Source organism: Poecilia mexicana, unplaced genomic scaffold (genome assembly GCF_051168715.1).
Source record: "Poecilia mexicana isolate PSO_F unplaced genomic scaffold, ASM5116871v1 scaffold_18, whole genome shotgun sequence".
Lineage (NCBI taxonomy): Eukaryota > Metazoa > Chordata > Actinopteri > Cyprinodontiformes > Poeciliidae > Poecilia > Poecilia mexicana.
This window is the reverse complement of record NW_028263387.1, coordinates 1,845,353-1,860,854: the sequence shown is the minus strand read 5'-3', so window position 1 is coordinate 1,860,854 and position 15,502 is coordinate 1,845,353. Positions and strand designations below refer to the sequence as shown.

The following is a 15,502-nucleotide window of genomic DNA, read 5'->3' as shown; positions in this document are numbered from 1 at the left end:
AATTTAAATTAAAGTTTCCTTTTTAAGTGGCTTGACTGCTGTGTTTTTTTAAACCTATAGACTTAACAGAAAATTAATGTCATGAGGTTGGAGAGAAAGAAGAGAAGATGACAAGGAAGAATCAGAACAGACAGGGGAAGGCAACAGGTTGGTGTAATATTAGGTGGAAGTGAGAGAACAGCTACTTGATCCAAAGCAAAAATTTTTAACATTATTTTTAAAAGCTGTATTAAGATCTGTAATTTTTTACATCTAATATATAATGCTTTTTTGACCATATGACTTAGTGGAGAACACTACAGACAAGGGGTGAAGGAGATAGACATGAGGTCAGTGATAGAGGAGGGAGGAGGCAAGTGATGCCATCAAGTAGGAATAATTACATTATGGAGGCAAAAAGTACCTAAATAACATGATGGCTTTAATTTAATTACTATATTTATAAGGGCGAGTTGTATGGACGTATTAAACCTGGGGGTGGGGGGTGATTACATGTTCACATGCAAAGTATGCAGTTGGTGCTGCCCCACCACTAGAGTTCATTGCCTCTCTTCTTAGGGGCTGTCTTTTTTGGCTATGCACAGAATATCTTTTTCTCATGGGGCATTCTTTGTAGCTGTTTTTAATGGTGAGAAATTTTTTTACAGTAAAACATGTAACGTTTTGGTTGAATAAAGGACCATCGTAAGCCAATCTTACATTTTTATGTAAACCACAACAAAGAAGTCAATTTCTGACATTTCGGGACAAAACATTTGAGCGATTTGACTGAAAACCATTTGAAGTTCCTGATTTTGGACAACTATTTTGAAAGTGAATTACATTTTTCCTTTGTTTAAAAAAATTCGAACGTCCTCGAACGTAACATGTATAGAGTAGATTTTTTTTCACGTTTGTTTTATTTCTCATCTTGAGAAATAACGCAAAGTTAGCATAGTTTTTCGTTGTTTTAAACTCCATGTAGACGTTTCTAATTATTTACGTTTATCAAAATTTTCACACTGGGGTTGTCTAAAATCTAAAGTGGGAATTCTTATGTTCTTGAAGGCGTCAGTCGCTCCTGACTGACGTCACATATGCGCAAATGACATCATGTGTCTGGCAGAGGCGTGCGTTGGTTAGGGTGTGCGTTATGCTGTTTTTCTCCATTATTGCAGTGATTTAAATTGTTTACAGGACTCTTGAGCGGTCAGTGAATCCATCCAGTTAGCTGTCATTGAGCCGGCCGGCCGGCCACCTCAGCGAGCAGCCATCAGTCACCGGGTCTCAGATGGCGGATGTTAGCGGAGAAGCTGCAGCTACCCCAAACCAGAGGAGTGAGAGCAGGAGCGACACTGGAGATGTTGCCCCGGGAAACCAGACCCTGTCCAAGAGGCAGAAAAAGAAGCTCCTGAAGCAACAGAAATGGGAGGAAGAGAGAGAGCTGCGAAAGTAAGCGCTCACAGATGGAGAATTTTAAATTAATTCTGGTTAGAGCTGGACCAAACTTAGGCCGACCTGTCAGCTGGACCTTTTCCTTCATTTATGTAACTCATCTTGTTTATTGTTAATGCGTTAGTAATTTCATGAGAAATAGTCGGTCAGTTGAATAATTCAAATTAAATGAATGATGAGAAGTTCTGTTAAACACGTATTCTTTCTTATCTCTACGGCATCGAACATTATTGAGTTATGATGAGGCATTTTTAGGCTGTTAAAATTACATACATTTCATAATGCATTAAAAAAAATCTGTTTTCATTTGGTTTACACAAAAGCAGACATCCTTGTACTTCTGTCCAACTGAGAACTTCCTATTGACTACCATTCATTTTACTAACATTCATGACTAGTATAGACATATTCCTTAACCATAACTAGTACCAGTTTATTCCTCATCCTTATGAAAATTTAATTCACACCTTGCATCTTAATCAACAAAAACACACACATATCTATATGTACATTCAAGAGAGTTAAAAGAAAACAACAAACTATGAAAAGCAGGTGCATGTCATTGGATTGACCCTAAACAGCTTTTATTTTTTTTTGGGGGGGGGAGTAAAAACACTCAGTGAAGTAAATTGAGTCAATGTCAAAGTTTTCTCTTAGTACAAGTTTCAGGACAAAGCAGCAAGGTGAACAGAAGTCTTCTTACCCAATTCAGTCTTAGTACAAAGGACAGAAAGAAGCAGCAAGTTGTTGGGATAGTAGGAATTCACCGATCTGAAAATTTGGGCTGATATTGTCAATAAACAAGATTTACCGATTATATGTTAGCATATATATAATCGAAAAAACGACCACACATATGAGGTAACTTATCTGCTACAGTTAAACTCCCCCAAATCCTGCACTATATCACTATCACATGACCAAACACGTCATGTGAGAGGGCTGACTGACAGACCAGCCAACCGGGTCACGTCTGCACATGTGTGATTAACAATAGTCACCATAATGTTGCCAACTTAACGACTTTTCTTATGAAAAGTCGCTAATTTTTTGCAGATTTTTGGTGTCTGCAAAAATCAGAATTGACAAGTCAAGCTTTTTAAAGATCAGTGGCTGTCCAGGAAACCTCATTTGGTGCATGTGGATGTAGAAACCTTTTGGACAATATCATTGTGATTAGGCCTGTCACAATAACAAATTTTGCTGAGCGATTAATTGTCTAAAAAATTATTGCGATAAACGATAATATTGTTTCAAGACCTTCTGACGTAATATGCATGCTATTTCCTGCCATAGATATACACTTTATTTTCAAAAGAACACATAACACTGGAACTGATAAACTAAATAAACAAAACAACCAAAAACAAAAATAAAATGGATTCTCGGTCTCCATTAACAAAAAACGTACTTGAATAAAAACTAAACAATATAAAGCCAAAGTGGAAATAAATACTGCAATTATGAAGTCTGTATACTTCAGTGTAATCACTAGATTTAAGTAGAGAAGATGGGCACATCCGACCACCTGATGCAATTGTTCACACTTCGCAATTTTTTGCCAGTATTTCCCCCTTACGATAATCTTAGATCGTTGGCCGATCTAAGATTGTTGCTGGTGATTTCGTAACCGATCATCATGGAGTATGTGGTGGGTTACGGTAAATCGTCGTGGCCGCTCCGATCTAGATCAGGGGTTTTCCCCGACTGGGAGCGTTAACGCTGAATGTGACAGGTAGCCAATCAGAAAGTGCGGATTCTCCTCTGCGCTTTCTGAGGGGAAATTACGGAGGGAAATCCCAAACAGCTGACATTGGAGATGACATGTGGAAACAACATCAATGTTAAATATTTCGTGCAAAGAAATGACAAGGAGAGTTGGAGCCAAATCGCTACCGCAGTTGATAAACCTGGTATGTTTTCAGCTGTTCTTCGTTAACGTGACATAAATAGGTTATAATGATTTTCATTCAGTCTGGACTTTACGCTGACTCTAGCCACATGCATTGCAGGAAGATTCAAGTAAAGCATTAATTAATGCCTGGTTTTAAAATTAGTTAACTGGACTTGTAGCCATTATTCTGTGCCCATGTGGCTGGACACCACACGGCACGATCGAACCCGATTGAACCGTTATCTTTCTGTCGGTTAGGTTTTGAAAATGGGCCGACAATCAGCCGACAACTCATGTAGTGTGAGGTGGACATTACACTAAGGAAATGAGGAAGGGAGGGTCAGTGGAGAACACCGGAGCTGAGCCTTTTTTCATTCAGTGTCACCAAGAGAAAGAAAAAAAGGCAGGAAGAGACGATAAAGCCGATAATTAAAATTAGGTCGATAGGTTTAATTCATCTTGCGATTAATTGATTTATCGTTTATCGCGACAGTACTAATTGTGATAGGAAGGGTAGTAAAAAAACCATTTATGTCCAAGAAGGACAGATTAAAAATCTACTAAAAGCAAAGGGATGAATAACAGAAGACTGGTTCCAACGCATTTATTTTCTGATGAATCCTGTTTCCGATTACTTTGAATTGCTCTGGAGTATAATTTCTTTGGATACCATACTTGTGTAGCATCAAAGCATCCTGATGGAATCGTTGTCTCTGGTCCAAAATGGAGGCACTTTCTTGTAAAAGCCTTGTAAAATGTTTAATTTATGTTCTTCAGCAGAACACAGACACATGTAAAAGGACTGGATGAGAAGTCACAAGTGTCACATTCTTATGTTGCTTCAGTTACCCCGAGCATTCAATTATCTGATATCCAACTTGTGTCTGAACCAGATGGAGAAGAAAAGAGAGGAAGCAGCAGCGCAAACTGCAGAGACAGAACACCCAGCAGGAGAACAGAGGAGACGGTCCAAGTGGCCGGAAACGGCCATGCACAGAGGCCACGCCCAGCTCTCTCAGGCTGCTGGTGGATTGCAGCTTTGACAACCTCATGCTCATCAAGGTAAGCAGGTTTGAAGTCATGGATCCTGGCTGGAAGAAGAGACAGACCTCCTGACTGTTACTGCTGCTGCGTCTTCAGGACGTTCGGAAGCTCCACAAACAGATCCAGCGCTGTTACGCTGAGAACAGACGGGCTTCACACCCTGTTCAGGTTAGGGCTTCACGTGTCTACGTCTTTGTGAGCCTCTGAAATCATGTGCAAGTGTGACACAGCATGTTTTCCCCTTCTCCAGTTTTATCTAACGAGTCTGGGAGGACAGCTGAAGCAGAGCATGGATGAAAAGGACAAAGGATGGGTGAACTGGAAGGTACCTGCAGCCAGCCGTGCGGCCTGTTCTGGAAGCATTTAGTGCAGGGTTTCCCCCAGAAAACTTGCCAAGCCCGGTGGTCAGGGCACCGAGGCGGTCCACCGGCGGTCCACCGTGTTTTTGTATTAAAAGATGTTAAGTAGAGAATAAAAAGTAAAAATATCACTGGGTAATTATATGTTATGGGAAAACATCGCCAGTGAAACACTACTTAAACCCACAACTAGTCTTAAAAACAACTAATCAAAAAATACAATAAAAATGAATATCAATTATTTCCACTTCAGTTAAATCCAAATTAAGTCAGCAGCTCCATTGGGCCCCCAGGGCTTCGGGGGGCCCATAAATGCTAATATTTTAACATAGACCACAGATATATAAATGTAGCATTTGTTTATTGAGATTATCATTGCTGCTAAATTTGACATAATGGTTTCAGCATATTTAAATTAAAAGACTTTGAATTATTTAACATTTAGAGGTAAGATTTTAAGGAGCTGGCAAGATTACTTTGTAGAAGTTCAAAGAACAATATTCATAGATTGGTTTGTTACCGCAGCTACAATCTGATGCTGTGAGTTTAATCTTTGAGTTTCAGCTCCGTTTGTTCACAAATACAAATTAGTAAACTGCAGTTATAATTTATTGCTTTTTAGGTTTGCCAGTTAAACTACTGCCCCTGTCCTAGATTTCACTAAATCTAACACAGAAGCTGTTAGAGGTGCTGATGTTTTTAGCAACAAAAGGGGCCCCTAAGTCAGATTTTGCTCAAGGCCTCATACAGCCTTGGACTGGCCCTGCATGATGAGTTAAACCCGCTGCACTGCGCAGAGATGCGCAACAAATGGGAGATTTAATTCAGTGCTGCTAATGTGGCTTTAGTAGCTCTTTCATTTCGTGTCTGTTGAGTTTTTAACAAGGTGTGGCATTCATCTCCACCTTCTTCCTGCCACAAAGGGGACACAGAAACTGTAGCAGTCCCTCAGACCCAAGAAAACACGGAGAGCTTCGACGGGTGCAGTAGATTCGTATTTACTTCTTTCGAAACCAAGTTGTTGAAGTACACTGAATATACCGTGCTTCGAATACACCGTGAAAACTAAAAGAAAAGAAAAGAAATTTTGCTTTAGTGCTGTTGTTTGACACAAAACATGAATACATTTTAATAATGACGGTAACTTCACAATAGAGCTCTAAACATGTACCTCGCTCCGCTGTCCAAGGGCTGCAAAGTTTATGGCGGTAAAGTCTGTGCCGTGCTGCCTTTAGCCTGTTCTTAAGAATGTGCGCTACAGTCCAGAGTCATTAAGATGAAGAATATCCTCCTCTTCCTCTTGTCCGTGGGATATTTCAGCCCAAAGCGCTGACTGACAGGAGGCTAGCAACATTTCCTCTTATTTTACAGTTTTAAACGAAGGCACTAACTCAACATGAACCAAACTACAGCACCCCTACTGGGTACTATGGGTAACAACTTAGAATCAGCATATAAAACATGGAACAGGCATTTACACTCCCACCAAATCATGTATGATGAGAGCTTATTAACGATTCATGCATGATTTTAAGCATGACAAATGGACGTTAAAGAAGTGAACAAACAAAAATACAGTTAACGTCACACATTAACCTTCAGCAATGTAATATCTGATGTGAGACTAATGAGCATCAGTTAGTGACTTTCTAATAGAACTACAAGTTTTTGAACAGGTCTTTCAATAATGTGAGGTTTGTGTGTTGTACCCTGCTTCTTTGCTGGATTTTGATCACCAACTTGAAGTTTGACTCTGCGCATCAACCCATCATCCTCTTGTGGTGCTTCAACAACTCGACCCAGTTGCCACTGACTTCTGGGAAGCATATCTTCCTTTATGATGACAATGTCATATACTTCAAGATTGCGACGAGGCAGGTGCCATTTTTGTCTTGTGGATATGTTCAGAAGGTACTCCACTTTCCACCTACTCCAAAACTGTTCCGTTAGATATTGCACTCTGCGCCATCTTTTTCTTGCATACAAGTCTTCCTTCACAAACTTTCCAGGAGGAGGCAGTGCAACCTTTGATTTCATTAATATGAGATGGTTTGGAGTTAGAGGTTCAGGTGATTTAGGGTCATTGATTCCATCAATGCTTAGTGGTCGGCTATTGATTATAGACATTGCCTCATAAAACAGTGTTCTTAGGGAAGTGTCATCCAGCCTGCCTTGTGATTGAGCGATGGTGGCATTGAGAACACTGCGGATGGTTCGAATCTGTCGTGCCCACACACCTCCGGCATGTCTGGCAGATGGGGCATTAAATACGAACTCGCACTGTTTATCTGCAAGGAAAGCCTGCAGGGCATTTCTGTCACATTCCTTGAGAGCCTCTTTTAGCTCATTTTTGGCCCCAATGAAATTTGTACCTTGATCGCAGTACAGCTTACAGACAGCTCCTCTTAAGCTGATAAAGCTTCGTAGGCCATTAATGAAAGAGTCTGTAGACAGGTTTTCTAGCATTTCAATGTGGACTGCGCGTGAGGAAAGGCAGGTAAAGAGGAGTCCGTACCTCTTTTGCTCTTTGCGACCTTGCTTTGTGGTGAATGGTCCGAAACAATCCATTCCACTGTAAATGAAAGGATCTGAGACTTCAACTCGTTCCTTCGGTAGTTCAGACATGCGCTGTTCTTCAGGAGACCGCCGAAGTTTTCGACATTGAACACATCTGCTTATTAGCTTTGCAACTTCTTTGCTCCCACCAATCACCCAAAACCCATTTGCTCTGATCTCCATGAGCGTCTGGCTTCGGCCTTGATGACAAATCTTTGAATGAAAGTGAGACATGATCAGGTTTGTAATGTGATGGTCCTTTGGGAGAATAATAGGGTGTTTCAAACCTTGGCAGAGTGTTGACTTTTTTAGTCTTCCTCCAACCCGGAGAAGTCCCTGATCTACAACGGGATCTAGTTGAAAGAGAGGGCTTGAACTTGGGAGACTATCATTTACTTTCAACGCTCTCAGCTCTTGAAAGAAGGATTGCTGTTGGAGGAAGTTTTATTATTACGTCAGCTGCTCCCTTGCGTTCATCTGCTGTTATGACACTGCCATATTGGGTTTTGTTTGGTCTCAGTCTTTTTATTCTTGCCACTACTTTAAGGAGCATTGACCAGCTAGAGAACCTGTTGAAGCGTCTGAGGATAGTGTCTTGTTTGAGTCGTAAAGGTTTTGACTGCGTTAACTTCTGGATCACCTACCAACAGTTCAGCTGAGGGGGCAGCTGAGTAGGAAATCTCTTGTTCCCACAGAAACTTTGGGCCAGACAACCAGCAGGTTGTCATAATCTCTGATGCACCAAGGCCTCTAGAGGCATGGTCCGCTGGATTCTGAGCTGTGTCAATGTAGTGCCACTGTTTGGGATCTGTAGTTTCCCTAATCAACTGGACACGATTTGCGACAAAGACGTGAAATCTTCGTGCCTCGTTGTTGATATATGCCAAGACTACTTGGGAGTCAGTCCAAAAGAACTCCTCATCAACATTAATCTCAAGCTCTGATCTTAGCATAACGCTCATCTTAGCTGAAGTCACTGCGGCTGACGGTTCGAGTCGTGGTATGCTTACAATTTTGGTAGGTGCGACTCTAGCTTTAGCTATAACCAGACTACAGTGCATTTTGCTGTCATCACTTAGGAACATGCTCCATAGCCTATGTTACTGGCATCGGAGAAATGATGCAGTTCCACTTTAGCAATGTCTTTTAGTTCAGGTGGATGGTAACATCTGGGCACTACAACTGATTTCAGTTTTTCCAAACCATTTTTCCAGTCCTCCCACCATGAGCGGAGGTTGTCGGGAATGGGGTCATCCCATTCGGTATCTCTACGGCAGAGCTCTTGTAGGATACTTTTGCCACTCAAAGTGAATGGAGCTACAAACCCCAGTGGGTCGTACAAAAATGAGATAACTGACAGTAGGCTCCGGCGAGTAGGAGGCTGGTCCTTTGTGTTTACACTGAAGTTGAAGGTGTCATTTTTGACTGACCACTGGATTCCAAGCACATGGCCTTCAGATGTAGTATCAGGTTTGAGGTCGAGTGACTCTGTTGTATTGGCTCTTTCTGACGGTGGTAGATGAGAGAGAGCATCACTTTGGTTGGAATTAAACTTGTGCAGATGTAAACCCGCAAGTTTGCACAGGGCTTGTGTTTAGTTTATGAGCTCTTGAGCCTCTTTGACTGATGAGACACTTGTCAACCCACCGTCTACATAAAAACTTCTTTCGACAAAGTCGGAGGCCTTCGGGTAGTCGGATTTGTGCTGTTGTGCTAGGTACTTAAGGCCAAAATTACCACATCCAGGGGATGATCCAGCACCAAACAAATGCACAGCCATTCTGTACTCTTTGGGCTCTACATCTAGTTGTCCATCAGGCCACCATAGAAATCGTAAGTAGTTACGCATCTCTGGGCAGACAAAGAACTGATGGAACATTCGTTCGATGTCGCAGATGATGGCTACATTCTCCCTTCTGAATCGACAGATCACTCCCACCAGTGAATTAATCATATCAGGACCTGTGAGAAGAGTATCGTTCAGTGAGACGCCAAGAAACTTAGCAGAACAATCAAAGACGACTCTTAACTTTGTAGGCTTTTTGGGATGGTACACCCCATGGTGTGGGATGTACCAAGCGATCTCATCATCGGTCACAGGAGGGGCTAGTTCTGCGTCACCACTGCTGATAACGTCTTTCATAAAGGCATTGGAGTCATGTTTTGGTTGCGGCGAATAGGTTCATAATGTTGTTGTACAGCCGCATGATTGTCCCTTATGTCACGACTGGCACTATTTAAATCTCCAGGTGAGCAGAAGGTCTTCAGTTTTGTTCTAATTTCTTTAGCCGACTCCTTCCAAGGATTATATGCTCTGTTAAATGCTCGTTCGTGTTTCTTTGCATCCTGTTCATGCATTTCTTTGCCCTTTTCAGTTAGGTTTCACGATTGCTGGATCTCACCTCTTGCTGTTCTAAGTTGTCGGGTTCTTCAGCAGGGTTCAACATTTTGTTCCTTTACTGTGTATGTTTGCTCTTTGTAGTGATGTCTGGACTTAAATTTGAATAAGTGTTGCTTTAACTTTAAGACTATATGGGAAACAACAATCAGATCAGACATTTAAACCATATAGCTGTACAATTTAGCATTCACACGTATAACACATGTGACTGTAAATACTGCTGATATAACACAAATTATTTAGAGGATAAGCCACCCATACAATTTAAGAAATAGCATTTACTTAATGCAAACAAACTGTAGCTTTAAGACAATAAAACAACGACTGCATTTAAGGCTTTGAACTCTTAATTACTGTGCAGGTAATTTGGTCTTTTCATCAGCAAAGTCCCTTTTGAGTAAAATACCTGAACCTTTATGAATAACTGAGACAGAGTCCAATATGAAGAGTCGTGAGGAAGTGGCAATGATTCTTGACAGGAGTTGAGTCTCTCTCGGCTGGCGCAGGCCTCGCTCGACTGACACGTGGGTTGCACTCGCCTGATATGGGACCGTCTTTCACTCAGCGACGAGTTTTCACTGTAGCAGTCCCTCAGACCCAAGAAAACACGGAGAGCTTCGACGTGTGCAGTAGATTCGTATTTACTTCTTTCGAAACCAAGTTGTTGAAGTACACTGAATATACCGTGCTTCGAATACACCGTGAAAACTAAAAGAAAAGAAAATACATTTTGCTTAAGTGCTGTTGTTTGACACAAAACATGAATACATTATAATAATGACGCTAACTTCACAATAGAGCTCTAAACATGTACCTCGCTCCACTGTCCAAGGGCTGCAAAGTTTATGGCGGTAAAGTCTGTGCCGTGCTGCCTTTAGCCTGTTCTTAAGAATGTGCGCTACAGTCCAGAGTCATTAAGATGAAGAATATCCTCCTCTTCCTCTTGTCCGTGGGATATTTCAGCCCAAAGCGCTGACTGACAGGAGGCTAGCAACACTTCCTCTTATTTTACAGTTTTAAATGAAGGCACTAACTCAACATGAACCAAACTACAGCGCCCCTACTGGGTACTATGGGTAACAACTTAGAATCAGCATATAAAACATGGAACGGGCATTTACAGAAACTATTATGGTTGGACGAATTTTTCAGATCTCCGGTGGCCGCGCGCATTAACTCTGTCTGACTAAGGGTGCGTTCACACTGCAGCCTGAAGTGACTCAATTCCGATTTTTTTGACGTAATGCGACCTGTATCCGATCTTTTCATGGCAGTGTGAACAGCACAGGTCGGATTCTTTTTCGAATGTGACCCATATCCGATACGTATCCGATTCAAATGCGACCTAACGTCCAGGTCGCATTCATCCAAACTGAACGTCACTGTTTTTCAACAAATCTCACTATTCTGCGTCCTGATAAGCGCAAGTGGGAAGAAAAACAACAACCATGATGGATTATATGAGGATTAAGTTGTTAATATGCTGCTCCTGCCGGACAACAACTTCAAATATATAAGCTATGCTCCACCGTTAGCCTCCATGTTTACTTCCGCAAACACTGAGCACTTCTTCTTCTTATGGCAGTTGGCAGAACACTGAGAACGCTGACTCTATTGTGCCCTCTACTGCGCATGCGGGACACTTTCAGGTCGTTTGCCCGTTCAGACTGCAGAACGCATACAGGTCGCATTTACTGGCAGTGTGAACGGCCCCGGCAAAAAAATCAGAATTGCCAAAAAATCGGAATTGAGTCACTTCAGGCTGCAGTGTGAACGCACCCTAAGTGGACAAAACATTTGATACGGTTAATATAAAATCAGCGTGATGCGTGACTGCGAGGAGAGCGCGAAAGCTCCTCACAGGGTTAAACCTGCACGATGAGTGATTAGCGCTGGATCGTTAACCACTAACGCACTGGCCAACCGGGAACACAGACCTAAACTTTACAGGGAAGACAGGGTCAAACGCTGGGCAGGATGTTGAGAAGTAAACGCCGCATAATGTTTTGTTCATAAATATACATCATTCTCACCGCTCCTCAAAGCTCCTCTGAAAGCGCGACTTCAAGTTATTCCTGCGGTTCACGTAGAGCTGCGCAACCAGAGGTAACGCAGTGGGCTCAAACTCTTTCCTTAATCAATAAGTCCTCATAACTAATCATAATTCCTCACAGGGGGTTGATGTACCCAATCAGCTGATTTATTGCTGCTCCTCTAGTTTTAATCAGAGATTAGATTTAAATTGGACTTGGAAGTGTGGTGTGAAAGTCTTCAGTCTTTATTCTTGTTACTTTGTTGCTCATTTTTAGCTAATCTTTTTTTCAGAGAATGTGCTTGATGTATGTATGAGAATGGGCTGTTTAACATCGACCCACAGTGGAGATGGAGAGTTTCTCCACTACTCAGCATGGTCATTATTGACATAATGAATTTGTTCTTTTAATGAGACAGCTCAGGTCTTTTTCTCTAAAACATAGAGTAGCTGACCCCTCCCCCACTAGTTTCTGTTGTCTTTCAGACAGAAACTAGTGGCAGAATCGTAGTAATTACTTTAGCGTTTCCCTTTATATCAATATAAAATTGACTGTTTTCATAGCAAATAGGCTCCTACCCAGAGTGGAGCCATCTGACACAGTTTCTAATGAATTCACGTTTTTGGTGTGTGTAACTGCAGTGTCTGCGTGCTGAAATTGTGTTCAGGACATCACCATTAAAGCAGAACACTACAGTGAAGTGGTGGCTAAGGATGAGCTGGTGTACCTGACCTCGGAGTCCCCCAATGTGGTGGAGGAGCTGGACCAGAAGAAGGCCTATGTGATCGGAGGCCTGGTGGACCACAACCATCATAAGGTTTGTCCTGGTCTGCAGCTGCTGGAGGTACAGCAGCTGCGGACCTGCAACCTAATCCCAGGAGTATAGCACTCCTGGGATTAGGTTGACCTGCAGGGATCTGTGTTGCAGGGCATTAGTTATGAGCGGGCGAAGGAGCTGGGGATCGGCCATGCACAGCTTCCTCTGAGCAGTTTTGTTAAAATGAACAGTCGGAAGGTTCTGGCGGTTAATCATGGTAAGTAGTGACATTAATTGATGGCAAACAAATCCATATGATAAAGATATAGGGTGGAGGATGTTGTTTTTTGTTGCTGCTGTTTAGCCATTTTTGACTGGATTTGGTCCCATCTTTAGATCAACTTACTGAAACAAATATTTCCTAATATAGGAGCTTTTCTCACTGAATAAAGGAAAAGTTGTAGTTGTCTTCATTTTCAAGGTGTGATAATGCTGCTAAAGTAAAAGAAGAAACTATTTTTGATTTACTTTAAATATTGTGGTAAAGTCCAATACTTTTTCTCCCTTATTTCAGGAAGTGAAACTCTGTCATTTAGATTAATCACAGCCTTTATTTCTTGTAATTTTGAAGATTATGGTTTATACATAATGAAACCCCAAAATTATGTCTCAGAAGATTAATATATTACATAAGATAAAAAAATAGATTTTAAATAGAAATATCAGGCTTATAAAAAGTTTGCTTATTTATATGCACTCAATAGTAGATTGGAACTCTGCATGAATTACTGCATCAGTGCAGCATGGCATGGACAACAACACTCCATGGGTTTTCTATAAGTACTATTGGAAATACATGTAGAAAGAAATTGGCATATTTAAGTGAATCTGACTCAGAAATTAAATATGAGCATATTATTGGAATAGTTATTTCTTCCCCAGTATTTAGTGTTGAGTTCTCATTTATCCTCCAGTTTTTGAGATCATCCTGGCTTATCTGGAGAAGGGCAGCTGGCAGGAGGCTTTCTTCACCGTTCTGCCTCAGAGAAAGGGAGCCATAGCCATCAGCCAGGATGGAACAAACCGCCAGGAGAACCAGGATGATGACGAAGGTCTCGATTCTGACTCGAACCTGGACGCAGCAGAGAAAACGGTTATTAGAGACCAAAACTGACTAATGGACACATCCTTGCTTAGTACCAACATCTGAGGAACTGAAAATGTAATTTTTTTCTGTGTTTTTCATGTTCAGCCACTTATATATTTACCTAAAGCAAATACCTTTGCTTTAGGTATTTGTAGAAATTATGTATTATGTTTCTCAACAGTTTTCTGGCATGTCATTTTCTTTCTTTTAGACTTCTGTTGTTTGGACCTACAAGCAGAAATGTCAGACCTGTGCCAAATTGAATAATTAAAAAAGATGAAAACCTTTGTTAAAGCATAACAGCAAAACATAACTCTTTGTTGGCATTTTATTCATCCATTTTGGTAAAAAGGAGCTTCCATCCTAACTGAAGTTTATGTTCTGGCTCCTAAGAGGTTCGTTGATCACTTCAGTTTCTTCTCAGACTTAAGGCACATTTAAGTATTTTTTTTTTACTTTATTTTTATTGAATTGTTTATAATCTTACAAAGAACAACTTAACCTGGACATCAAACAGCACATGAAATAGATAGGTCATCGAGGGATGGAGACAGTGAGACAGTTAGATTGTTTTGTTACCATAACTACACTCTGATGCTGTGAGTTAAATCTTTGAGTTTGAGCTCTGTTTGTTTACAAATACAAACTAGTAAAATGCGATTATAACTTTTTGCTTTTTAGGTTGGCCAATTAAACTATTCCCTTCTCCCAGATTAAATCTAACACAGAAGCAGTTAATGGTGCTGATGTTTTTAGTGACGAAAGGGGCCTCTAAGTCAAATTCTGCTCAAGGCCTCATACAGCCTTGGACCGACCCTGCATGATGAGTTAAACCCGCTGCACTGCACAGAGATGCGCAACAAATGGGAGATTTCATTAAATGCTGCTAATGTGGCTTTAGTAGCTCTTCCATTTCGTGTCTGTTGAGTTTTTAACAAGGGGACACAGAAACTATTTTGGTTGGTCGTGTTTATGGGACGTGTTTCTCGGATCTTCGCGCCGCCACGCGGATTAACCCTGGCTGACTAAGTCGACAAAGCATTTGATATGGTTTGATGCATCATATAACCGAAAAAATAATACTAAAAATAATAATAATATAAAATCAGCGTGATGCGTGACTGCGAGGAGTGCGCGAAAGCTCCTCACCGGGCTGAACCTGCATGATGAGGTTTGCGCTGGTTCATTAACCACTAACGCACCGTCCAACCGGGAGCACCTATTAACTTTATCAGCGCAGACAGAGCCGGGCGCTGGGCAGCGTGTCGAGATGGGAAATTCGCACAAAATCCTTGGTCCACAAGTATAAATCATTCTCACCGCCCCTCAACACACCTCTGAAAGCGCGACTAACAAGTTATTCTTGAGGTTCACGCGCAACCAGAGCTAACCAGAGGTTTAAACTCCTACCTTGATCAAAAACTCTGAAAAGAAACATAATTCCTTGCAGGGGGTTGATGTAAATATTCATACAGGGCAGCCTGCATGCACGTGCAGAGGGGGATGCTTGGGGGTGCTTGAGCATCTGCCCCTTTAGGTCAAATTACTTTTTTTTTTCTTCTTCTTCTTTTTGTATTATTATTTCCTAAGCCCTCTTCTGACACATAATAGCGTACTAAAAAATGTTTTTTTTTTTTGTTTGGGTTTTTTGTACAACATAATAAGCCCTCCGGTCACCTTGTTACCTTTGACCTTTTGCCCGTGACGCATGACGCACAAGGCTGCTAACTGGAGCTCAACATAGCGAACGTTCCAGATTACAGAACATTTTTTGGTGAATTAAAAAAAAACGTTTTTGGTGAATAAAGTATGGTGGAGTAGACTTGCAACTTGTCAGATGACGGAAAACGTTAAAGTATCGTTTCTGCTTCAGCACA

At 41.3% G+C, this 15,502-nt stretch overlaps 1 protein-coding gene across 2 annotated transcripts; it reads left to right on the top strand.

Annotated features, from left to right (window-relative positions):
• Positions 1–1,062: 1,062 nt before the first annotated feature.
• trmt10a (tRNA methyltransferase 10A) lies at positions 1,063–13,938 on the top strand. 2 transcript variants are annotated; one of them, XM_014967210.2, is made up of 8 exons: positions 1,063–1,431; positions 4,222–4,390; positions 4,469–4,540; positions 4,623–4,697; positions 12,389–12,538; positions 12,650–12,755; positions 13,453–13,700; positions 13,837–13,938. In XM_014967210.2, the coding sequence occupies exons 1-7, from the start codon at positions 1,271–1,273 to the stop codon at positions 13,650–13,652; spliced, it is 933 nt and encodes a 310-aa protein (XP_014822696.2). In that variant the 5' UTR covers positions 1,063–1,270; the 3' UTR covers positions 13,653–13,700; positions 13,837–13,938. The 2 variants fall into 2 exon arrangements, with proteins under 2 accessions (XP_014822696.2, XP_014822695.2); XM_014967209.2 differs by having other exon boundaries at positions 13,453–13,938.
• Positions 13,939–15,502: the final 1,564 nt, after the last annotated feature.